The sequence below is a fragment of the Rhinoraja longicauda genome, chromosome 22 (genome assembly GCF_053455715.1).
Source record: "Rhinoraja longicauda isolate Sanriku21f chromosome 22, sRhiLon1.1, whole genome shotgun sequence".
Taxonomy (NCBI): Eukaryota; Metazoa; Chordata; class Chondrichthyes; order Rajiformes; family Arhynchobatidae; genus Rhinoraja; species Rhinoraja longicauda.
The window spans coordinates 7,478,609-7,504,268 of NC_135974.1; the positions used below are offsets into that span (position 1 = coordinate 7,478,609).

At 43.5% G+C, this 25,660-nt stretch overlaps 1 protein-coding gene across 4 annotated transcripts in view; it reads left to right on the forward strand.

The window, feature by feature from the left end:
- Positions 1–25,660, forward strand: part of bmp7b (bone morphogenetic protein 7b) — an 84,869-nt gene that overhangs the window by 8,785 nt on the left and 50,424 nt on the right. The window contains exon 2 of one of the 4 annotated variants that reach the window (XM_078419261.1): positions 17,348–17,353. The exons of the other annotated variants lie outside the window; for them this stretch is intronic. Within the exon in view, the coding sequence (XP_078275387.1) occupies positions 17,348–17,353 (6 nt within the window). The remainder of the gene's footprint in view (positions 1–17,347; positions 17,354–25,660) is intronic. 4 annotated transcript variants of the gene reach the window in all.

Below are 25,660 nucleotides of genomic sequence, written 5' to 3' on the forward strand. Positions count from 1 at the left end.
TCAAGCATCAGGTAGTTGAATGTTGTTGTCTTCAATAAAGCATGTTTGGCTAGAATCCAACCTTGTTACTTGCCTTCTAGACCAGCAAAATGGAAGAACAAATAGAGGCTACTATGAAAGTACAATACAGAGAGATGGGGGAATATGCAGAGAGGGAAGAGTAAAAAGCTAGTGAAGACGTGCAGTAAAACTATTGGAGTACTACAGCCATACAATGAGAGGAGGGAGGCAAACAGAAAGACAAATGAGGAGAAGAGGCAGAATATATAAATTAAGTGACATGTATTGCATTTGATGTTTTCTACTCAGAATGAGTTGTTTTCGTCTGTCACATGATCTTTCATCCCATATCACAGGAAAGGAACAGTTTTTCTTCCAGAAAATAAGCCAGTTCCAATCCCTGAAGTAGTGCATCCTAATTAAAATAAGTAATATCTAAGCTGCAAGGATATGAAATGCAGTTAGGTAGATCAGAGTGTGATTTCGGTGACATACCAATGCGTGGTCTTTATGCTTTTAATTAATAAACAGCCAGGTTAATCATTTTTGAAAATTAATAAGAAAATTAAATATGTATTAAAAATATAAACTTCAACAGCAGTAACTGACAACACATTTATTGGCTGTGCTTCATTGTCCTAGAAGGGTGGCAAAGGAAGTTCCTTTTGAGCCAATGCTGACCATGTTTTGGTAGTACACACCTAGTGAAGTCAAGTAAATTAGAAAATCCATTGGTTAATTTGGCAATCTCTGAGCCAAACATAGTTGGTGGTCTAATACGTAATGTACACTAGGTTGGCCAAACTCAACCAAAATTGCAACTGAGGTGTTGAAATTGAACCACTGCAACTCCAGGTTATGAGATGGAGTATTGAATCAGAGTTTCCCAATTATAATTGCCATTGTGCAAACTTCTCAGGTGAAGCAAGGTCCCAACCCGAAAACTCGCCTACCGTATTCTCCAGAGATGTTGCCTGGCCCATTGAATTACTCCAGCACTTTGTGTCTTTTTTTGTAAACAAAATTTGCAGTTCCTTGTGTCGAGAGTTTAAACGAATAAGTATTATTGAAAAAGAATGGGACTTCCAATCCTACTTGCCATGGTGCATAGAGGGTAGAATAAAAATGTAGCAGTAAAATTAAAATTGAAATATAAAGTATGGGTGGAGAGGTAATGTTGGAGTTGTATACAATACCAGCTAGACCAAGCCATAGGAGGGCATTCAGTTTTTTTTATTACTCAATGGGAAGGCGATGAGAAGGCTGGAGAGTACATAGAGGAGATTTATGAGTAAGGAAGTTCAGTTTTGAAGAAAAACTGTTTCGGCTGAACCTGCTTTCTTTAAAATAAAGGAAGTTGAGAGGAGATTAAATCAGGGCATATAAAATTGTGAGGGGCCTCAACAGGATGAATGGGAAGGAATTATTTCCTTTGGTATAAAGATCAATAACTAGGGGCCTAGATATAAAAGTCAAGAGACTCAAAAGTATTTAATCGTCATATGCACTAAAAAGTAATAATGAATTCCTTACTTACTGAAGTTTTACAGGGTCATTAATGCAATAACATAACAAATAGATATGCAATATCAATAATACAATAAATTAATAATCAGGATACTAGGTAACCAGACCATAATAGTGCATAATCAAAGTACATAGCATAACTAGGGTTGTGGTCAGGGTTATGCAGTGTGGTTCAAATGGCTGATAGTTGTGGGAAGAAGCTTCTTTGAACCTGGAGACCATCGTTCTCAGGCTCCTGTACCTCCTTCCCAATGACAACAATGAGATGAGAGTGTGACAAGGTATTGTGGGTCTTTGATGAGATTAGCTGCATTCTTTGAGGCAGCATTTCCTATGGTGGGGAGGCCAATATATGTGATGGATCGGGCATGCCCACCTTTTTCTGCAGCCTTGTTCATTCCTAGATGTTTGAGATACTGAATCAGGCATGTGATGCAACCAGTCGGTGTGCTCTCTACCGTACACCTGTAGAGGTTTGATACAATATTTGGTGATATGCCAAATATCCTCAATCTTTGAAGGAAGAAGAGGCATTGACGAGCTTTCTTTGTGATTGCAACAATGTCTTGGGCCCAGGAAACATCTTCAGAAATAGACACATCCAGGAACTACAAGCTGTTGACTATACACCACCATCCTGTCACTAATGACAGGTTAAGGAATCTTCGTCTTCCCCTTCCTGAAATCAACAATCAGCTCCTTGATCTTGCTTGGTTTTGGGTCTCTGCTCATTCCTGTGCAATTGGATCCTCGACTTCCTCATCAGCAGACCACAATCAGTACGTGTTGGCAACAACACTCCCTCCTCAATAACAGTCACCAGATCTAACTCACTTTATACACAGTTCTGACGCCGTCTTTAAATTTGCTGACAATAGCACCGTTGTTGGACGAATAATGGGTAATGATGAGTCAGAATATTGGAAGATTGAAAATCTGATTGAACGATGCCAGAACAATCTTGCTCTCAATGTCTGCAAGACACACGGAGATGATTAATTACTTTATAAGGGGAAAGTCAGGGCTCCACAAACCAGTCTTCATTGACAGGTTGGCAGTGCAGATTTGACAATCTCAAGTTCCTTGGTAAGCATATCTTCGAAGATATGTCCTGAGGCCAGCTCCATTGATACAATCACAAAGAAAGCCCTTTAACTGGAAGATTGAGGAGATTCAGCATGTCCACGAATATTCCCTTGAATTCAACCAGTGTATGGTAGATACTGACTGCTTCACAGCTTGGTTCAGCAATTCAAACACCTTGGAATAGAAAAGATTACAAACAATGGAGGACACTGCCTGATCCATTACAAATACTGACCTCTCCTCTACCGAAGTGATCTGTAGGAAACGCTGCATTAAAACCACAGCCAATATCATCAAAGCCCAACGTCATCCTGGCTGTGCTCTCGTTTCACTCCAACCTTCTGGACGAAGGCATAGGAATTTGAAAACCATGACCACTAGGTTCCAGAATAACTTCTTCCCAACAACCATCAAGCTTCTGAACACTACACACTACTTCAACTATGAAACATCTATGGAACATCTTTGGTTGAACTGAAGTGTTTTTTTGCACTAGTAAATTAGCGATTATCAATTTAATGATTTTTTTAAAATGTGCATTGTATATTTCTGTGTGCATTGCACTTACATACCTGGTATGCTGATGCATGTAAGAAGAGCATTGTTCTGTATTTGGTGCAGATGGCAATTAAACAATCTTGACTCTTATGTTGAGTGCAAGATTATTGTTCTGACACCATTTAGATTATCAATGATCCTCCTGTCCTATGATTCATTATTACCCATTATTCGTCTAACAATAGTGGTACCATCAGTGAACTTAAAGATGGCTTTGGAACTGCGTTTGGTTAAGGGTATAAAGAGAGTAGAGCAGTGGACTGACCACACAATCTTGTGGTGCTCCTGTGTCAATGGTTATCATGGGAGAAGAATTAGAGGGGAGTAGATATAAAGAAATTCACCCGAATAGTGATGGGAGTTTGGAATCCACTGCTTAAATGCATGATGGAGGCAGAACAGTCATCATATTTGTAAAAAAATACCGAATTGATCTTTTGGTATGGCACAAAGACAAAGCCACTTGGTCTGATAACTGAAAACTGAGATTATTCTCAAAAGATTTTTCTCCTTCATCAAGAGTATAATTGGATGAATGCCTTCTTTGAGGGCAGAAAATTGCAATGGTTTCTAAGAAATATCTGACAGTCATGATTAAATCCAATGGGTAATTCACGCCAAATTTAATTCACGAGAAAGTTGTGGGAATGTGAAACATCCTATTGCAAAAAGTAACCAAAGTAAATGGCACAGATTATTTTAAGGTGGATAGAAAGAGAAGGAAATTTCCCCACAACAGTGCAGAGAAGATTTACAAGGATATTGCCAGGACTCCTGGGCCTGAGCTAGAGGAGAGGTTGGTCTGGCTAAGATTTCATTCCTTGGAGTACTGAAAGCTGAAGGGTGAACCTATAGCGGTGTATACAATCACGAGGGGAATAAAACTGCTTTATGCACAGTCTTTTTTCCCAGTGTCAGGGAATCAAGAACTAGACATAGGTTTAAGGTGAGAAGAGAGATTTAATAGGAACCTGAAGGGGAACCTTACAACAAAGAGGTGGTGTGTATATAGAATTAACTGCCAGATAAAGTAATTGAGGCAGGTGTAGTGGGTCTGGACATGACAGGAATCAGGCCAGACGCCATGTAAGTAGAAACAACAACTTTAATCCGTAACGAACATACACTCACACAGTCATCCCCACGAGTCAAAACAATAACCCCTTCCAGCAAACCCCGAAGCACCAGACCACTCTGTCCCCAGGGGAATGACCCACTGAGTGACCTAATCCCCCCTGTCCACTCAGTGCCGAGGGGAATGACCAAGGGAGTGGCCTAGCCCCCGGGCACCGCCACAGGACCCCCCCCCCAAGAACTGGAGGCACGAAACGGACAGGGGGACGGACGAGACGACCAGCCCGCGTGCACACCACGGCGGGCGCAGGAACCGGAACCACCCCGCCAAGGGAAGGCACCCGCGGGAACTCCGGGGGTAAGGGCCGGGTCGCAGGACAACCCCGAGGGCGAGGACGCGCCAGTAGAACCGGCTGGCTAACGTCCACGTGCGCCGGCTTCAGCCGCAAAATAGAGACTGTCTCAGGACGACCCCCCATGTCCAAAACGAAAGTGGCAGAGTCCCGCTCAAGCACCTTGAACGGTCCCTCATACAGCCGCTGAAGGGGCGTCCGGTGGGCATCCCAGCGCAGGAAAACAAACGGACAGTCCTGCAGGGCGGAAGGGACATGTGACCGCACCGAACCATGGCGAGACGTCGGCACCGGTGCCAGCAAGCCCACCGTCTCCCGATGGCGTTGCAGGGCGGCCGAGGGCTGTTCTGCCTGACCCTGGGCTGATGGAACGAACTCACCGGGCACTGTCAGCGGAGCCCCGTACACCAATTCAGCCGAGGAGGTGGCCAAGTCCTCTTTGGGTGCGGTGCGGATGCACAGTAAAACCCACGGCAACGCGTCGACCCAGTACGGGCCAACGAGCCGGGCCTTCAGAGCGGCCTTGAGCTGGCGGTGGAAACGCACCACCAGGCCGTTCGCCTGCGGATGGTACGCTGTGGTGCGGTGCAGGTTAACCCCCAGTAGTTGAGCCATGGACGACCACAGTTCTGAGGTGAATTGCGGCCCTCTGTCAGACGTGATGTCGAGCAGCACCCCAAACCTGGCAATCCAGTGAGCCGCCAAGGCAAGGGCACAAGTGGAGGCAGAAGTGTCCGGCAGTGGAACCGCCTCCGGCCACCGCGCGAAACGGTCAACCACAGTCAGGAGGTGGGTGAACCCCCGAGAAGGCGGCAGCGGCCCCACGATGTCCACGTGGATGTCGTCAAAACGGTGGCGGGGGACGGGGAACTCCTGGAGCGGCGCACGCACATGCCGCTGTACTTTTGCAGTTTAGCTCAGGATGCAGGTGCGCGTCCAATGTCCAACCTGCTTACGTAACCCGTGCCACACGAAACGGGAAGCCACGAGGAAGGGTGGGCCAGCCCGTGGAGCACCTCGAACACCCGGCGCCGCCAGGCAACAGGAATGATTGGGCGCGGCTGCCCGGTGGATACATCGCACAGCAGCGTCGCGCCCCCAGTGCCACAGGGAACGTCCTCCAACCGCAGGCCCGAAACGGCGGTACGATAGGCGGAGATCTCATCGTCTGTCAACTGGGCCGCCGCCAGGGCTGAGTAGTCGACGCCATCGGCCACTTGCAGGACAGCTTGGACCGCGGGTCGAGACAAGGCGTCGGCCACTCTGTTGTCTTTGCCACCGATGAAACGGATGGAGGTCATGTACTCCGAGACGAAAGCCAACTGCCGCTGCTGGCGAGCTGACCACGGGTTGGACCACCTTAGCGAACGCAAAGGTGAGGGGCTTGTGGTCCGTGTACGCGGTGAAGGTACGCCCCTCGAGGAAATAGCGGATGTGGCGACGGCAAGGTAACGGGTCAGGAGCTCGCGGTCAAAGGCACTGTAGTTCCGCTGTGCGCCGCTGAGGTGCCTGTTGAAGAAAGCGAGAGGCATCCAACACCCATCAATCTGCTGTTCGAGCACCGCCCCAACCGCCACATCCGAAGCGTCGACCGTCAGGCTGGTTGGTGCATCCGCCCGTGGGTGCACGAGCATCGTGGCCGCAGCCAGGGCTTCCTTGGCGCGGTGGAACACCGCCACCGCATCGTCAGTCCATTCAACCTCCTTGCGCTTGCCTGCCATGAGGTGAAACAGCGGGCGCATGATCTGGGACGCAGACGGCACAAATCGGTGGTAAAAGACCACCATCCCAACGAACTCCTGGAGGCCCCTCACGGTGGTCGGGCGTGGAAACTGGCGCACCGTGTCCACCTTGTCCGGGAGCGGCAGCGCCCCATGCGGGGTCACATGGTGGCCCAGGAAATCAATGGACGACACCCCGAAACGGCATTTGGCGATGTTGATGGCCAGCCCATGATCGCTGAGGCGCTGGCATAGCTGGCGGAGATGGGCAGCATGCTCCTGTCTCGAGCGGCTCGCCACCAAAATGTCATCGAGGTACACGAACACAAAGTCCAGGCCATGGCACACATAGTCTATAAGCCGCTGAAAAGCTTGCGCAGCGTTCTTAAGTCCGAACGCCATACGGAGGAATTCGAAAAGGCCAAATGGCCTCACGATGGCCGTCTTGGGGACGTCGTCGGGGTGGACGGGAATCTGATTATAGCCACGCACCAGATCGACCTTAGAAAACACCGTGGCCCCAGCCAGGTGTGCGTTAAAGTCCTGAATGTGGGGGACTGGATACCTGTCATCGATGGTAGCATCGTTAAGCCGACGGTAGTCCCGGCAAGGTTGCTAGCCTCCGTCTGCCTTGGGGACCATATGGAGCGGCGACGCCCACGGGCTGTCTGAGCGGTGCACAATACCCAGCGACTCCATAAGGCGGAACTCCTCCCGAGCGAGACGGAGCTTGTCCGGTGGAAGACGCCGCGCCCGGGCGTACAAGGGGGGGCCAGTAGTGGGAATGTGATGCACCATACCATGCTTCGGAGCGGCGGAGTGGAATTGGGGGTCCAGGATATCGGGGAACTCAGCCAGAACTCGCGAAAACGTAGCGTCCATGGATGACAGGGGCCCATCAGGCAGCACGACCGGGTCGCCCAAGCGGAGGAAAACAGGCTGCAAAGTGACGGAGTGCACCAAACGCTGCCACTTAACGTCCACACGCAGGGAATGTCCCCTTAGGAAGTCCGCACCCAGCAACGGCTGGGACACATCCGCAATGACGAATGGCCACGAGAAGCTGCCCGCTCCGAAGTTGAGGGAGATCGTGCGCATCCCGTACAAGCGGATCGAAGTCCCGTTGGCTGCGGCGAGGAGGGGGCCGCGTTTACCACTGCGGAGGTCAGCACGCGAAGGGGGAACAATGCTCACCTCTGCCCTGGTGTCCACAAGGATACGAGCCCCGGAGCGGCGGTCCCACGCAATCACGCGATAAATCTGGCCGGCCGCCGAAGCAATCACTGACGGCCGGCCCCTGCATTTCCCGGGAACGAACAGGGCTGCCGGCATTGACGGGCAGAAGGGCCCCACCGCCGGTGAAAGTAGCACAAGCTGCTGGCGTCGGTGAAAACGGGCGGCTGTGCGGGCCGATCCGACCACCAGCGACCTCCGGTGGCGTGTGGAGGAACTGCCGGCAGGCTGCGCGTGGCACCCGGGTCCGACCACCAGCGACCTCCAGTGGTGGGTGGGAGAACTGCAGGCGGGCCGAGCGAGAAAGTCGCGCCGCCGGCTGGGTAGCTGCTGAAGCCGGGTACCGTCGGGAAGGACGTCGAGGAGCGGTAGAGATGCGGGCGATCGAGGCCCCTACCTGCGGATCGTCGTCGGCCGTCGGAGGGACTTCCGGTGCGTCGCGGGCCAGCTGACGGGCCAACAAGAGTTCATCGGCGTGCCTGCCCACCGACATTATGTCGGAGAACGGGTCATGGAGGAACTGCTGGCGGAGATCGGTAACAGCTGCAGCAGGTAGGCATGCTTACCTCCACCTTGGGGTGCGAACATGTCGGCCAGTAGTACCGACGGGCAGCGGTCACCCAGGCCCGGCATCCGGAGGATCTGGGCCGCCCGCTCGGCCTCGCTGAGGCCGAACTGCTGGAGGAGAAAGGTCTTGAGGGCCCAGTACTTATCGGCCGCCGGGGGGGCGCGGAGGGAGGGTCGGACCAGGCGCGAGGTGGCTGAGTCGAGGGCGCCGACTACATGAAAGTACTTAGTGGCGTCGGCAATTACGCCACGCTGGGCGAACTGTGCCTCGGCCTGGTCAAACCAGAAGTCGGGGTCGTCGGTCCATAGGGGAGGCAGCCTCACCTCCACGGCGTGGAGAGCGGTGCGGTCGGCAGGGTCCAGAGGCGGCTGACCGGCAGGGTCGAGGCAGCTGACCGGCAGGGTCCAGAGGTGGCTGACTGGCAGGGTCCAGAGGTGGCTGACCGGCAGGGTCCCGAGGCTGTTGACCGGCTGGGCCGGGTAGCGCGGGTTGAGGAGCGTTCGGGTCCATCGCGACTTGCGAGGAAATGTCGGGGTCACCAGTGTAGTGGGTCTGGACGCGACAGGAATCAGGCCAGACGCCAGGTAAGTAGAAACAACAACTTTAATCCGTAACGAACATACACTCACACAGTCATCCCCACGAGTCAAAACAATAACCCCTTCCAGCAAACCCCGTATCACCAGACCACTCTGTCCCCAGGGGAATGACCCAGGGAGTGACCTAATCCCCCCTGTCCACTCAGTGCCGAGGGGAATGACCAAGGTAGTGGCCTAGCCCCCGGGCACCGCCACACAGGTACAATAACAACCTTTAAAAGACATTTGTATAAGTACATGGATAGGATAGGTTTAGAGATGCATGACCCACGTGCAGGGGACACAAGAAACTGCAAATGCTGATTTTTTTAAAAACCATTTGGGGTCAGGACCCTTCTTCAGACTGATGGTGGTAGAGGGTAGAAAGCTGGAAGAAGATGGAGATGGACAAAGCCTGGCAAGTGATTTGTGAATACAGGTGAGGAAATTAGGGTGTGCTTAATGGGAGGATTGGTGGACAAAGGTCAAAGATGTGAAGAAGGCAAAAGGCTGTGAGATAAGGAGTGAAGAGGCGCAAAATGTGAAGTCAAGGGGATACAGGTGGAAGGGGATGGGGAAAGGCAAAAGTGTAGTTTTTGGTTAGTTACCTACAATTGGAGAATTGGAGACATTCATACCATTAGGTTGTAGGCTACCCAAGTGGAATATGAGGTACTGACTTCCCCAATTGTTGCCTCTTCAGTTCGCACAGATTCTGCACACAAAAGAGGTTATGAGCAAGCCCCCATCCCCATCTGAAGCCCCCATACCCGCAGTCCCGGCTACTGAATATTTCCAAACAGTTGATTAGTTTCAGAAAACCGTGTGAGTAGGATCAACATCTTTTGTAGAATGTTCTGGAATCTCCATGAACTGAAGGTTAATTGTCTGGATACAACTGCATTCAAAAACTTGAAGTGGCAATTAAAATATATGGCCACTGTGACACATACCTTATAAAATATTGGAGACAGAGGAAGCCCAATACTATTGTGATCAGCTAAAGAACATTCTGTTCAGTTTCCAACTGACAGAATGCAGCAGCAATGTGAGATGGTACATTTTCTGGTAACCAATAGAAGGCAACTGGAGACATAATGAAACCACTAGAAAAGGAGTCAACTGGATTTAGCAACTTTAGTTGATGGTGGAGTAGTAATGCAGGTGGGCTGTTCAGAACTTAAGGAAATCAGAGGTGCATTAAAAGGCTCCACTTAAAGGAATTATCCAAATGTACTTCCTAATGAGATTTAATTAAAAAAAGCTTGAACTGTAATTTTCTTTCAGATCAAGAATCTGCCAGTTCCCTTTTGATCCTACCTGTTCCTGGGATGTCTCCAGGCAGGTGTACAGACAGATGTGAAAAGTGTTGTGTAGGAGTGTGTTGTCAAGGGAGCAGGGATGTTTGTTGAGACTTGCAGACGCAGCAGAAGACTCGTCTTCCAATTAGCTCTGGTGGACATTTATCATATGATTGGACAATATGCTAAACCATGAGACTTCAAAGGTTTCAAAGGTCTTTTATTGTCACATGTACTAATTAAGGTACAGTGATATGCAAATTACCAAACAACCATATGAAAAGAAAACACAACAGGACACACAACTACATAAAAGTTAACATAAACATCCATCACAATGGATTCCCCACATTCCTCACTGTGATGGAAGGCAAAAAAGTTCAATCTTCCTCCTTATTCTCCCGCTGTCGAGGCAGTCGAACCATCCGTCGGGGCGATCGAAGCTCCCTACACTGTTGTGGATTAGTTGACTTCAACTGGTGATGAATGCAGGGGAAGAGGTTGGGGTTAGAGCTTATGATTTTAGAAAGTGAAAGAGAGATAAGATTTGTTTCTCCCTACCCAAGTCAAAAGGACTGCAGTAATATGACAAAAAGCAACAGCTAATATATCATTTTTAAATGGAAAAACCTAAGAATAATCACTTGGAAGAGGATGTCTGTCAAAATTCAGAGGTTCTCAAGAGTATGAAGCTGAATGTCCAGGATAAACTCATAAGTAAAATTATTAAGAATTAACGAGGCTAATTAAAGAACAAGAACAAGGCAGACTACAATAAGGTCAAAGATTTTACCACTTTCCTCACAAAAATGTCATGTTGGAATGTCATACTGATTTACTGATGTCCTTCTGAAAGAAAATCTGTTATCCCTATCCTATATGGCAATGTGGTTGGTGGTGCAATGTACTGGGCTAGGCTAAACCCTATTTCATCAAAGATAAACACAAAAAGCTGGAGTAACACAACGGGACAGGCTGCATCTGTGGAGAGAAGGAATGGGGGACGTTTCAGGTTGAGACCCTTCTTCAGACTCTTGCTTAGGGTGCATAGGTTTTTTACACAATGGTACGCTTTTGGAATGAACTGCCAGAGAAAGTGGTTGAGGCGGGTAAAATACCATTTTGGACGTATATGAATTTGGACGTACATAAATCGAAAATGTCAGATGGCAATGGGTCAAAGATGGTCAGGTTGGACTAGTGTAGATGAGCACTTAGGTCGGCATGGACGAGTCAGGCCAAAGGGTTTGTTTCTATGCTGTATGACTATGATAAGAACTAGTTACATCAGGAAAAGCATGGACTTATCAGGGACAGTTAGCATGACTTTGTGCAGAGGAATCATGTTTTACAAAACTGATTGAATATTTTGAGGAGATGATGAAGCTGATTGACGTGACCAGGACAGTCAATGTTGTCTACTTTGATAAAGCATTTGATAGGCTCTTCATGGTAGGCTGATTGAGAAGATTAAGGCACATAGGATCCATGGAGACTTTGTATATTAGATTCAAATTGTCTTAGCCATAGATGACAGTGGTTAGTGTGGAGGAGTTTAATTCTGACCAGTGGAGTTCCTCAGGAATTAGTGATGGGACTTCTGTTGTTTGCGATATATATAAATGATTTGGACAAAAATGTAGTTGAGGTGATTAGTAATTTTGAAGAAGACACGATAATTTGCGGAGTTATAGATAGTGAAGAAGGTTGTCAAAATAATACAGCAGGATATAGATCAGTTGAAAATATGGACAGAAAAATTGCAAATGGAGTTTAATCTGGTCACGTACAAAGTGATGCACATTTGAGGCAAATGTATGGGGAAAGTATGCAGTAAATGATAGGGATCTTGGGAACATTAATGTACAAAGGAATCTTGATGTGCAAATCCATAGCTTCCTAAAAGTGGCCACACAAGTAGATAGGGTAGCAAGGAAGGCATACAGCATACTTGCCTTTACCAGTCGAAGCACTGAGTAAAAAAGTTGGCAAGTCATTTTGCAGCTGTATAAAACTTTGGTTAGGCCACATTTAGAGAATTATGTGCAGTTCTAGCGGTTAGACAATCTTGGATTGTTTCCTCTGGATGGTCAGAGTGTGACCTGATAGGAATGTATAAAATGATGAGTAGCATAGATAGGGTAGATAGTCGGAATCTTGTTCTTGGTGTGAAAATGTCAATTTCTGGAAAGTACAGCTTTAAGGTGAGAGGGAACAAGTTTAAAACAAATTTGATAGGCAGGTTCTTTTTGTAGAGGGTAGTGAATGTCAGGAACATGCTGCCAAATGAGATGGTGGAAACAGATGCAATAGGAACATTTAACAGCCATTTAGACAAGCGAGTGAATAAGCAGGCAATGGAGGGATATGGAGCATGTGCAGGTTAGATGAGATTAGTTTAAATTAGCATTGTGGTCAGCAGCGGCATTGCCTCAATATCCATCTGCCAATCTCCCACAGAATCATATTTGTTTCAATAAAATCAATTTTCATTCTTCTAAACTCCAATGATAAGAGGACCAACCTTCTCCATCCTTCTTCATAAGTTAACCCTTTCGTTCCAATGAACATGTTCTGCCTTGAATGCAGCTGCACCCTTATTTAAATGTGGAGACTAAAACTGCAAGTACTACTCCAAATACAGTCTATTCAGTGGCCTGTGGAATTGCTTCAATCTTACCTATTTTCATACTTCTTGTAATAAAGGTGAACATTCTCTGAGCCTTACTAATTACTTGCTGCATTTGCATTTTTACATTTTTATTTCATGCATTAGAATCCCCAGATCCCAATGTGCATTAACATTTTGTGGTCTCACACCATTTAAATAGTGATTTGCTTTTGTCCTTTATCACCAAATAGATAACCTCTCATTTACCACATTATACTCCATCTGCCAACTTCTTACCCACTCACTTAACCCATTTATATTCCTTTGTAGGTCCAGTGTCCTTCTCATAACTTTGTGATCCACTATTTTTTTAGCAGCAGCATTTTATCTTCATTACATTCTGTCCCTTCATCCACAGTCATTAATACTTTCTAAGTAGTTGAGGGTCCTGCGCTGATCCCTGCGGTACCCCACAGTTTACTGATTATCAGTCTGAAAATGACTATTTTACATAGACTTTCTGATTACTGTTTGCCACCACTATCCAAGCCAATATATTATTCCCAACTCAATGATGCATATAGATAACCTCAAATAGAGGTTATCTATTTGGTGATAAAGGACAAAAGCAAATCACTATTTAAATGGTGTGAGACCACAAAATGTTAATGCACATTGGGATCTGGGGATTCTAGTGCATGAAATAACCTTTTATATGGCACTTTATTAACCTCTTAATTCAAATGTGTCTACTGGTTCCCTTTGAGAAAGAGAAAAGCTCCAATTATTAGTTGTATAGGAAAAACAACCTCTGACATTTGTGTTGAGAGAAAATTTATGCTTCCTGAATGTAACAAACGTTTGATTAATAAATATATAAAGTCACATAGGCCCGTAAAAATGCATCATAAATTATAGATGCAGGACCAAGACAGCAATGCAAATGAAGTAGCCATATATTTTATACGTGAAATAAGCACAATAAATGTAACTTCTGAAATCTTATTTAGAAATGAATGGGTCCTAGCTATGTGAATACACATAAACCCGTAACATGAGTAGTGTAATCAAGACAGGTTTATAAATATCTATTAAACTTTTGGGGCTGTCAGAAATAGAATGAGATGTAGTGTAATTAGCTCACCAGAGGCGAAAATACAGGCAATTTGAGATGGAGGACAAGCTCAGAATACAAAGCACAATCAAGAAATGTTGGCAATAATTCTGCAAATGTCTTGTCTGGTGTTACACTCTTTAGCTGTGGTATCAGAATGCATAGCCAAGACCAAGGTTGTGAAGTCAATCCCATTTGATCCTTTGCCATGAATCAGCACAAGAATGGAACAGCTACACGGTGGTGTCAGAAGCAAAAAAAAACTACAAAGTAAACAGAAGGTGTCTTTTATCCTTAATTACAGCAAGGGAGGTGTCACCCTTGGAAACTATTGATACTCAGTTCCTCTGGAAATTATAGTAATTTACAAGTTTAAAGGGTAATTGCTAAATGAAATAGTGCAAGTACTTGGCATCATATTCCTGACATCAGTGTTATTGATGTTCCTATGAAATTTGTCAGTGCAGATTACAATAAGTCACACAATACGGAAAGACACCCTTCAGCCCCAATTTGCCCATGCTGGCCAAGATGCCTCAATCACACTAGTCCCACCTGCTCGTGCTAGGTCCGTATCCCTCTAAACCTTTCCTATCTAAGTACCTGTCCAAATGTCTTTTAAATGTTGTTATAGTATCTTTACTTCACCACCTCCTCTTACCCATCACGTTATACCCATCACTCTCTGTGTGAAGCCGTTACTCCTCAGGTCCCTATTAAATCTTTCCCCTGGTTCTTGATCCCCCGACTCTGACTCTTTGCATTTACCTGATCTATTCCCCTCACGATCTTACACACATCTATTAGATCACCAACATTCTTCTGAGCTCCAAGTAAGAAAATCACAGTCTGCCAATTTCTCGCCTAAACTCAGGCCCTCAAGTCTTGGCAACATCTGCATAAATCATTTCTGCACTCTATCCAGCTTAATAACAAAAAAGTTTTTCATTGTACTTCGATAAATGTGACAATAGTAAACTAAATTAAATAAACTAAACTTAACATCCTTCCTATAGCAGGATAACCAAAACTGAACACAATACTCCAAATGCAGTCTCACCAACATCTTGTACAACTAACATAACATCCCAACTTCTATAAATACCCTAACTGATGAAGCCAATGCACCGAAAGCTTTCTTGACCAATCTACCAGTGATGCCATTTTGAAGGAACTATGTACCTGCACTCCTAGATCCCTCGGCTCTACAATGCTCCCCAGGACCCTGCCATTCACTGTGACGGTCCTGCCCTGGTTTGACTTTCCAAAATGCAACACCTTACAATTGCATTAAACTCCATTAACTATCAATCAGCCCATTTGCCCAACTAATCAACTATAATTTTTGATAACAATCTTCGCCATCTGCAATACCTCCCACTTTCGTGTCATCTGCATACTTACTCTTCATTCTTTCTACATTTTCATCCAATCATTGATATAAACCACAAACAGCAATGATTCCTGAGGCTCACTACGAGTCATAGGCCTCCAGTCCGAAAAACAATCTTCCACCATCACGGAAGATAGATACAAAATGCTGCAGTAACTCAGCGGGACAGGCAGCATCTCTGGATAGAAGGAATGGGTGACATTTCAGGTCGAGACCCTTCTTCAGACTGAGTCGGGGAGAGGGAGACACAGATATAGAAGGGTAAGGGGTGAAAACAAGAGATCAAAGGGGACGAAGATCAAGGAAAATGTAGAATAGATCATTATTAACTAGGGGAAGGTGATATTGAGGCATGCTAAGATAAAATTTAATAGGGACAATCAGACTGGTCAGAGAACTAGGATGGGGTGGATGGAGAGAGAGGGAAAGAGGGGTTGCTTGAAGTTAGATAAATCAATATTGATACCACTGGGTTGTAAGCTGCTCAAGCAAAATACAAGCTTTTTCTCCAATTTGCATGGGGCCTCACTCTGACAGTGGAGGAGATCCAGGACAGAAAGGTCAGTATGGGAATGGGAGAGGATGTTAAAGTGTTTAGCAACTGGGAGATCATGTAGGTCTAGGTGGACTGAGTGGAGGTGTTCAGACAAACAATCGTTGATATTTAACATAAGTCTGTTAAGAATGTTGTCCTCAGCTGGCAATGTGTGAGAGCTGTGGAAATCCAGTGGGAAGAACCTACCAGTCCTAAAAATACCTCTCAACCGGTATTCTTTTGTTTTCTCTCAACAAGTTAACTTTGTATCAAGTTTTCCACTTTCCCATGGGCCTTTACTTCTTTCACCAGCCTCCCATGTCAAATTGTGTCAAAAGTCTTGCTATAGCCCAAATAGATCACATCAAAGGTGCTGCCAATGGAGGATTCATTGATACCAAATCTGTACTAAATTCAGCTTACAAACAAGCAGTCAGGAGAACTGGGTTGGGCACTACCAACATAATTTAAAGGAGGCTTCTAAAGCCAATAACCATCAAACTTTCACATGAAAGGTGTGGAACAAATTCAAACCTACATCTTAAACATTGTACATTGAATTCAATAAATTATTAGCCAAGTGTGTATACATGCAAGGAATTTGCATTGGTGCTTTGCTCACGAGTAACAACACGGCATACAGTAAACAATTAAGAATAAAACATTATAATTTAAACATGTGAAGAATTAAATAAAATACCAGACCAAAAGGAGGCTGCAGACTTTTGGTTGTTGAGTAGAGCTACTGCTCGTGGCAAAAAGCCGTTTTTATGTCTGGCTGTGGCGGCTTTGACAGTCCGGAGTCGCCTTCCAGAGGGAAGTGCTTCAAAGTGTTTGTGGCCAGGGTGAGAGGGGTCAGAGATGATCTTACCCGCTCGCTTCCTGGCCCTTGCAGTGTATAGTTCATCAGTGTACAGTGGGGGGAAGGTTGCAGCCAACAACCTTCTCGGCTGATTGAATGATGCACTGCAGCCTCCAGATGTCATGCTTGGTGGCTGAGCCAAACCTGACCATGATGGAGAAGGTGAGGACAGACTCTATGATGGCAGTATAAAACTGAACCATCATTGCCTGTGGCAGATTGTGTTTTCTTAGCAGCCGCAGGAAGTACATCCTCTGTTGAGTCTTTTTGACTGTGGAGTCAATGGTGGCCTCAATCACATGACATCGTATCTATTCAGATAGAATAAAGACTTTCACTATTGAGTTTCTTGTTCTAAACATCTCCTGTCGTATTCTTTGAAGTACCCATAGGATTTGGTGAACATTTATTGAGGGGGCTATAATTTAACTTAAACTTGAACAGAGTACAGAGCTTTATCATTGCTGATTTTTGTTTTTGGAAAGGACCATCAATAAATTAGCAGGTGTGCATTAACTATGATAGTGGGATGGACTGCAGAACAATTGGAAACTGCCTAAAATATTAATCAACAAAACTGAACAAGCTTGACAAGCTAAGAAAATGGTTTCATATCATTCCATGCATTCTTGTAGACGCAAAGAGTAGCATCCCCAGGGCTGGATTCTAAACATAAATTAAAGTGCTGACAGATTAATCATTACCAGTCAAATACTATCATTATATTGAGAACCTTTGATGCTGTGGCACAGCAAAAGAAAAATCAAAATGCTGAATCTCTACTCGAAAATGCATCTTCTTGATTATCTGTGGCAGTATCAGCTGTGGCCGAGTTGATAGTATTTTTACTAGAAGGCTGAGTTTCAAGTCCTACATCAAAACTTAACACTAATGTTAACGAAACTAATGCAATAATGAGGAAGTGCTCAGTCATTCATGCCAACTTTTGAATTGAACCAAGGCTCTATTAGTCTTGGGAGATGAAAAAGATCTTATCTCACTAAGAGGTGCAGGAGATTTCTCCTCAGCGTTATGGTTAATTTTTACCACTCAACAAGCATAATTTAGTTCAATACTGTTTGTATTCGCATACTGCCCACAAGTCGACTGCTATGTTTTCTACAACTTTCTGTGAATGACTTCAAAATTACTCCATCAGGTGAAAAGCACATTGAAAAGTGCAATATTAAACAAATTGCTTTCCTTCTGCCATCACCAGAAACAAAATACATAATTTTTATTTACTTTATTAATTATTTCTTTTAGGCTTCTAACACATCATGATCCGCTTCCCCTCTCCCCACACTGAGTAAAATATCCCACTACTTGTTAACCACATGATTGATCAGAACCCAGGTCATATGACTGAATGTCTCATATTTACTGTGACCCTAAGACACAGATGTGGGAGATGGGGTAAACAATTACATTATATACCATTTTATTTTATTCTTCAATGCAGATGGAAATTGTATTGAGTGTATAAAGATGGGCCAATCTTATCCCAACAACATGTTTTTCTTTTTAGTAAGGGAGCTTCTTGCACCTTTTAAGACAATGGGCCAAGTGCTAGTAAAGCGGCCAAATGTAGTTGGGGACTTAATGGTTGGCATGGATGTGATTGGTCAAAGTGTTTGTTTCTGTGCTGTATATTTGAGTAGGAAGGAACTGCAGATGCTGGTTTAAACCAAAGATAGATACAAAAAGCTGGAGTAACTCAGCGGGACAGGCAGCATCTCTGGAGAGAAGGAATGGGTGACGTTTCGGGTCTCGAGCTTTTTACTCCAGCTTTTTGTGCCTATTTTCTGTATATTGTAATGTAGCAATGAAAGTCTCTGGAGCAATCGAATCATTCTGCTGCCCTAAACCATATGATCCTGTTTTCAGTTCATTCATTCTAAGACGCCCTACTGCAGCTTCATAACATACTAAATAGAATGAGGCTATTATAGTCAACTGTGCCTGTACACACTCTTTCAAAGATCCAGCTAAAAACTTGCTCTTTCACCTACATAATCATGCAGAATCAAGCAATTCATTTTGGAAAGTTACTACTGAATCTATTTCCAGTCTTCTTCCAGGTAGTATATTCCAGATCAAAACAAATATCTGCATCAAAATAATTCTCTTCACCTCCACAAAAACTGTTAAAAGTTAGCTTAAATTACCTTATGTTGAACCAAATAGCATAAAATGAACGTTAACCTATTGATTTATCAGTGCCAAAAATATTATCTAAAATAATGGTTCAGAATCCACATCAAACAGCTCTTTCTCTGAAGTGAGGATAAACCTTCAGGCATGATAAGAACATTTAATAAACTTGGCCAACTTTCAAACAGATCACTCGGCCGGTTGGAAGTTTGCAGATGGCTATGTTTGGATTTTGTTATTATTGCTCTAGCTTTTTTCAACGTGGACGGAAAGCATCCTGAGGCAAATGCTCACTCACTGAGCATTCTCAAGTTATATCAGGAGTATCTGATGTCACAATTTCTTGAAACCCTATGAAATGGAGAGATTCTGAAGCATAATTATAAAAGGCTTTAAAATGTATATTTTAATTCAAATTCATAATTAGAAATTAAGAATCACTCATTTTTTTTCTCCAGTTCCAGTTTCTAATGTACAAACAATATTGCAAAGAAAAGAGCAGCATTCACAATGATTTAAGAATTTTCATGATAATCAACAGACAAAAACAGTGGGGGGTTGAGTTTTTTTTCGATCGGCATTTGTTTGTTTTAATCTGGAATGCATTCCGTGAAAGACTGGTGGAAGCAAACAGCAGCTTTCAAGAAGGATTTAGATACTTTAAAAAGAAAACTTTGCAGAAGTATGGGAAAAGCAGAGAAATTTACTAATTATTCTGAAGAATGTATCCTGAATAATGGTCAAAATTATGTCTTTCTGTGCTGTATCATTGTACAAAAATCAAAGTGGTGATTTAATGTATTGTTGATTGGATATGAGATCTGCTCTGGGTTGTATTTTTTGAGGAAGTGTTCGGTTTTGCCCTCTAGGAAGAAAATGTGTCACCCCTGACTAAACTCTGCATCTGAAGAGCAGCCTTGCCAGAAAGGCAATTATCAATATGGTACATGACTAGAAGATGTTTAGAGTGGGTGAGAATGGTGCCAATCATGACATTTTCACAATCTATGTGCAGAAATGGTACACATCTTCTAATTAGATCTAACTGGACCACAGTAAGAATCATCATGTCTTGTTCTTATCTGCCAAAATCATGTACTATTCTCGGTCAAAGATCGACACAAAATGCTGGAGTAACTCAGTGGGACAGGCATCATCTCTGGAGAGAAGGAATTGGTGACGTTTCGGGTCGAGACCCATCTTGACCCAAAACGTCACCCATTCCTACTCTCCAGAAATGCTGCCTGTCCTGCTGAGTTACTCCAGCATTTTGTGCCTATCTTTGGTTTAAACTAGCATCTGCAGTTCCTTCGTATACTATTCTAGGTCATTCATTCAACAGCCCCCATCTTTGGAACAAACCATTCTCAGCATCAGGCTGCATGTGTTGAGGTAATGGGCAGACAACATTTCAGGTTGGGAGCCTTCTACAGACTCGTCTTCCGTTCCCCCAGAACTTTGTGTTTTTCTCAAAATTCCAGCATCTGCAGTTTCTTGAGCCTCGATCAAGAAGGCAGGAACGGGGTACTGATTGAGAATGATCAGCCATGATCACATTGAATGGTGGTGCTGGCTGGCTCAAAGGGCCGAATGGCCGACTCCTGCACCTATTGTCTATTGTCTATCTCCTCTGTCTTATCCACCACTGAGCCAAATTAAGGTCCTCCTAATTTAGTTCTGAATTAACATATATCACTAGCTTCTTTCCTATCTCCTTTCCTGCGCTCAACTTTCCTAGAGTTCAGCTTGTTTCTCGGTCACCCCTTCCGTTCCGCCCACATTACTTTGCTGACCTCCCACCTTTTTAACCCTCATATTAATTGATATGTTAATAATTATTGCTTCTCAGGTACTGTTATCGTCCTCTCTTTCAAATTTATTATTTTGCTTCTCCTCTAATCTTGCATATTACATCCTATATTAATTCTTTACTAAATCCTTGAATATACTGTAACCTCCCTAATCTGTGCCAATTTTCACTGAAACATGGAAAACATGAGCAGCAGTAGGCTGTTTAAGCCCTTCTAGAGTCCTCCACCAATCAAAATCATGGTTGATTATCTATTTCGCTTTCCTGCAGTAGCTCCTCTCATCCTTTGATGTCTTGTTCAAATTAGATCGCCTCTCATTCTTCCACTCTTGTGAATACAAACTCAACTGTCTCAATCTGTCATACAACAATGCCACGATACCAGAAACCACTGTGGAGAACATTTGTTGCATTCCCTCTCCGACAAGTATCTCCTTCCTCAGGTAAAGAAATCAAACGAAGCATGGTGTCAACAAGACCCAATGTAATTCAGGCATGACCATCTTACTCCTGTGCCCAAATCCTCTTGCTACAAACTTAACATGCTACTTGTCAACAGCTTGCTAGCACCTGCATGTTTGGTTTCAATGTGTGGTGTACAAGATCGCCCCAGCTTTTTTATACACCAACATATCCCACTCAAACAGAAGTTAAATATATCAACCTTAAATATATCAACCTTAAATATATCAACTCATATCAAAGTAGATTATTTATGACCTCTTCCTCGTAAATGGTGTAATATTTCTTGTATAAATCATTAATATATGTTGTGAAAAGCTGAGGCCCAAGCACAAATCCATGCAGTACACCATAGTTATTGCCTCCTATCTGGAAAAATATCCATTTATTCATATTTGGGGTTTTCCTTCTGTCAACTGATTTCAACCTTTGTCAATAACATAACCTTGAATGCTATGTGCTTTAATTCATATACAAGCCTCCTATTTGGGCCTTTATCACAATCTTTCAGAAATTCAAGTTCACCACATTTACTGGTTCTTCCTTATCTATGGTACCATTCACATCCCCAAAACTCTAGCGGCTTTGAGAAAATTCAGTTTCTGAAATCCATGTTGACATTGTCTAATCTTACTAATATTGTTAATATCATCTCGTGTTATCTCATTTGTAGTCTCCTATTTTTTCTCTCCCTCTTTTAAATAGTGGGATTATATTCGCCACCCGTCAATTTGAAGGAATTATTCTGTAATCTATAGAATTCAGGAAAATTATGACAATTGCATCCCCTGCCTTCAAAACTACTTCCTTGAAGTACTCTGAGATACACATTATCAAGGACAGGGGAATTTCAGCATTCAGTGCCATTAATTTCTCCAGTGATATACTTTAACTAATTACATCTTGCTTTTAGCTCAATAGATTACGTTTCTGCAACATTGCTGTGAAGATGAAACCAAAACATTTCCTTAACTGCTCAGTCATCTTCCTGATCGTTATGAATTCCTTTGTTTCTCACTGTAACCCCACGTAACTTCACATCTTTCTCTTTTTACATTTCGAGTAGCTCTTACATCCCCTATAAATATATCTAAATATTCTATTTTTCCTTTCTTAATCAATTTCTTCTTTATTGACATCTAAATGCTCCGAATCATTAAGCTTCCTATCTTCACCCTAGTGTTGATTGAAAACATTGGCTTTGGTCTCCTATTGTTTAATTGGAGTACAGTTCTGACTGTGCAGCATTGAATGTTGAATGAGTAGACTGATCATTTGCTAATAATGAGAGACATGTTCATGAGATGTCCTTATCAAGCATGTGGGAAACACATGGATTTTAAAATACTCATCCTTATTTCAAATCCATGCATGGTCTCATTCCTCCCTAATTCTGTAATTTCTCCCAGTTTCACAACCCATTAAGAAATCTGTATGTTTATAACTAGCCTTTTGACCATCCCAAAATGTAATCACTCCACTAATGTCAATGTAGCCTTCAGCTGACAAGGTCCTAAACTTTGGAATTCTAATCCCTGAACCTTTCCAATTGTACCTATTTTTTGTTTATTTGTATTCTTCTTAAAATCTCATGTGGTATTCAGTTAGATAATGCTCACATTAAATGCTTGTGGTATTTTGCTCAATTTCAGATGCAATAAAATGCAAACTGCTTTGCTTTTTTTCTCAGAGTTATTTTAAAACTATGGCCATGTAAATATATAATCCCACGCTGAAAATGTTCTCTTTTGGAACCTCCCATCAGGCAGATTGGAGAAAGCAGTGTCAGGCCACAATTATGTTTGTGCCTCCCAGCATTTTGCAGATACTTTGAAAATGTGTTACTTTGGTCTTGGGTCTGTGCTTTGACTAAAATTCCTCATTTCTACTTCACCTGATGATTGCCACATGAATCTAGAAATGTCGATGAATAATTATGGAGTGGTGCCCTCAGGTCAAATTCTCCTGGGATCCATTTTAGTGGAACAGGTGCAGTGGGAAACTTTAATGCAAGGATTGGAAACCAAACAGAGAGCAATGTGGATTTGGAAGGCCAAGGCTTTTTTGATTTTACAAAATAAATCAAGCTGTTTTGCTGGTGATAAATAGATTTGTTTCTTCCAGCCTCCTAGTAAATCAGTAATCACTATCCCCTCTATCCACTGCAGTGCCCCTGAATAAATATAAACCAACAGTACATTCCCAGGCGACTGGGCACACTCTTCAACATCAGCAGCAGCTGAATCTTGAGTCACCCACAACACTTGCTGCCATGGCAACTCACAGACTCAACCTACAATGCTCCAGAATATTGAAATCATCTGGACCCCACATTCATTCTCAGCAAAATGAAATAATGGAGTTGGGATTTCAAAATGTTCTATCCCATTCCGTTTGTGAAAAGCTTTTATTGAAGTTCACATTCAAAAAACATGACATAATAAACTGTGTGGTCCACATGAATTTGTTTGAACAGTTGTCAATGTTGAGGCAATATCCCCCAATTCTTGCTTACTGTAGCTTGCAGCAGGTACTCCATTTCCATAAACAATTAACCCTGACTTAATGGTTATAGCCCTCAGAATCAGTAAGTCTTTCTTCTGCTCTCTCAATATTCCTGAAAGGATTTTTACTTTATGGCATGCAAAAAGTTGAAATCATATACCTATAATAATGTATTTATCAATAAATTAATAATGAGCTTCAAACACAAGTTTAGTTGTGGCATTATAACGGGAGGAGCATTAAATCACAAAACTACAAAGGTAGGGTGGGTTATGACTCCAATAGGGCCGAGTAAGCTATAAACTTACATAATGAAGCTCAAGAGAGTTTTAACACCCAAGACATATTGAGTTTTGATCCCCACCCAAACACTCCAGGAAATTATGCTTACATGGTGAAGCTCGAAGGAGTTTTAAAACTCAAGCCACATTCAGTTTTTGACATCCACCCAAATACTCCAACAAACCATTGCCTGGACTTGGGTGAGCCCAAAGGTCTTTATGGTAGTTGAGATCAGAAATTGACTTTTTCAACTAGATAAGTGGTGAGAGTGGAGCAAGGGTCCCATGGGTCAAGTAAGCCTCAGTAATCTTTTCCCCACCTGTTCAATGGGGACACCTAATGACCAAGGTGCTGAGTGAGGGGATATTTGTGCTCAAATACAGGAAAGTTTTTATCAGTCAGGTTGTGATCAATAAATCAGAGCAGGGTGGGGAAGGAGTAATTAAATCCCAGACTATTCTAAATGAGAACCATTCCCCCAATGGTTGGCCCTCCTGCACCCCTCACCTTGCCCCTCCTGCACTCCTCACATACCAAATGCCTACCACCTTCCCCTTCAATGGAAGAGGAAGATAGAATCAAGCATTTTGTTAGTGAGTAAAAGTCACAAGTGGAATTTAATCAAATGTAAGTTTATCTACTTGACTCCAATGGTAAGAAAATGGCAAGGAAGGAATGTGTTAAGGAGTCATAACATCATACAGCATGGGAACGGGCCACTTGGCTCAACTCATCCACACTGACTGGGCATCTTTCCTTATTAATCCCATTTCCCAGCACGTGGTCCATTGTCTTTTCTGCCGAGATAGTTCATGTGCTCATCTAGGTTCTTCTCAAATGGTGTCAACAACCCAACTTCATTCACTCTTCTCAGGCAGTGCAGTGCAGTGCATGTACTTACCATTCTCTGAGTAACGAAGGGCCCCTCAAGTCAAGTCAGATCAAGTTTATTGTCATATGTACCAATACAGTGAGGAATAGTTACAATAAAATATCTTGCCTGCAGTAACACCATAGGCACATAGACTCAGACACACAAAACAAATTATACATAAATTACACAGGCAATTTCTAAAGGAAAGAAGACTGTGCAAACGTAAAACATTAATGCAAAAACATAATTTGAAAAAAAAATCCATGATAGTGCAATAGATGAACCATGGTGTTCTGTTGTCAAGGTAGGATTAGGGTTGTGCAGGTTGGTTCAAGAACGAGATAGTTGTCGGAAAGTAGCTGTTCCTGAACCCCATGTAGGACTTCAGGCTTCTTTACCTCCTGCCCAATGATACAGTAAGAAGAGGGCATGGATGGTGGAGATTCTTGATGATAGATGCTGTTTTCTTAAGGCAGCGCCTTGTAGATTCTTTCAATGGAGGGAGGGCTGTGCCCGTGATGAGCACTCTCTGCAGCCTCTTGCAATCCTGCGCATTGGAATTGCTATACCAAGCTATGATGTAACCAGCCAGGATACTTTCTACATAACATGTGTTTAAGTTTATTATAGTATTAAAACACATATCAAATCTCTTCTAAGAAAATAGCTGTGCTGAGTGCCTTTTTCATAATTACATCTATATGCTGGGCCTAGTACAGGTCATTAAAGAGTTTAAATTCCAGGAATTTGAAGCCGCCAACACTCTCCATCATCAACCTGTCATACCTATGAATTTGAAGCTGCTAGCTCTCTTCACCACTAACTCATATCCCCTCTAAATCTTTCCCCCTGTATGCAAAAACTATCTCCTTTAGTTTTATCCACCTCTGACATGGGTAAACGTTGCCTGCAGTATACCATATCTGTACTCATGACTTTATATATCTCAATCATTTCTCCTCTTAACATCTTCTACTCCAGGGAGAACAGACATAGCTTCTACAGTCTCTCCTCATAACTAAACTGCTCTATCCCAAGCAATATACTGGTGAATTCCTC